General features: G+C 40.8%; 1 protein-coding gene across 5 annotated transcripts in view; it reads left to right on the plus strand.

The window, feature by feature from the left end:
* Window positions 1–1132, plus strand: part of anp32a (acidic (leucine-rich) nuclear phosphoprotein 32 family, member A) — a 5990-nt gene that overhangs the window by 2140 nt on the left and 2718 nt on the right. For 4 of the 5 annotated variants that reach the window (XM_032510367.1, XM_032510270.1, XM_032510298.1 and 1 more), the window contains exons 2-4: window positions 370–519; window positions 607–729; window positions 822–1020. In XM_032510367.1, the coding sequence (XP_032366258.1) occupies window positions 370–519; window positions 607–729; window positions 822–1020 (472 nt within the window). Of the gene's footprint in view, window positions 1–369; window positions 520–606; window positions 730–821; window positions 1096–1132 lie in introns of all 5 variants that reach the window. The other variant, XM_032510345.1, reaches the window with a different exon arrangement.

Consider the following 1132-nt stretch of genomic DNA (forward strand, 5'->3'; position numbering starts at 1 on the left):
ATATATATATATATACACATTATTGGATTGTCATTACTTATGTATTAACTTGCATTTTATTTTGTATTTTAATAATATGGAGCGGTAGCTTCCCAAAAGCTGAAACTAAATAGTTTTAGTGTGCTGAATTCTACGTAGCCTAACATATGCGGACACGCTTGTCCTCATCAAAGAAAAATCCATCCTTTCCAAATAAAACTATTATTAAAAGGTTTTAAACCTTGAAATAGCATAATTTCTATCCAGACAGAAAGTGAACACATACCTAAAATATATTCTGCACTCTGTATTTGACCTTTACTATTATTTGACCTTCATGTATTTTGAAATCCAGCAAATGCTGACCAGATGTCTTTGTTTGTTCTACAGGTAAAAGAACTTGTTTTAGACAACTGTCGCTCAAACGAAGGAAAGATCGAGGGTCTAACAGATGAATTTGAGGAGCTGGAATTTCTAAGCACAATCAATGTTGGACTGACGACAGTTGCCCACTTGCCGAAGCTAAATAAACTCAAAAAGGTAGGTGTCTTCTCTTTGCACGCAACAAGTACGTGACTCTAGGCTTTGAGGGTTTTGCATATTTTGATTGTTTTAATTGATCAACAGCTTGAACTCAGCGATAACAGGATCTCAGGAGGGTTGGACGTTCTGGCGGCGAAATGCCCCAACCTCACACATCTCAACCTCAGTGGCAACAAGATTAAAGACCTCAGCACAATAGAACCATTGGTAAGTGAGACCCTAAAATACTTGGGGGGAGGGGGGACTGAATAAAGCAGCTGGCTGGGATTATTCACCAAATTTGATTTTTCTTTCGACAGAAAGAATTGGGGACCCTGAAAAGCCTAGATCTGTTTAACTGTGAAGTGACAAACCTGAACGAATACAGAGACAACGTATTCAAGCTACTACCCCAGCTCACGTACCTGGACGGGTACGACAAAGACGACAAAGAGGCACCAGACTCTGACGCCGAGGTTTACGCGGAGGGTTTGGATGACGACGAGGAAGACGAAGACGGTGAGTGTGAGGCTTCACGTGCCCTCATGTGTTCTTTTCTAGCGTCTCTCAATGTTGCCGTTTTGAACATTCGGCTCCTAATTATCCTAAGGAAGTTTTTCCTCGCCACTGT

The sequence above is a fragment of the Etheostoma spectabile genome, chromosome 1, assembly GCF_008692095.1.
Source record: "Etheostoma spectabile isolate EspeVRDwgs_2016 chromosome 1, UIUC_Espe_1.0, whole genome shotgun sequence".
In the NCBI taxonomy this organism is placed as follows: domain Eukaryota; kingdom Metazoa; phylum Chordata; class Actinopteri; order Perciformes; family Percidae; genus Etheostoma; species Etheostoma spectabile.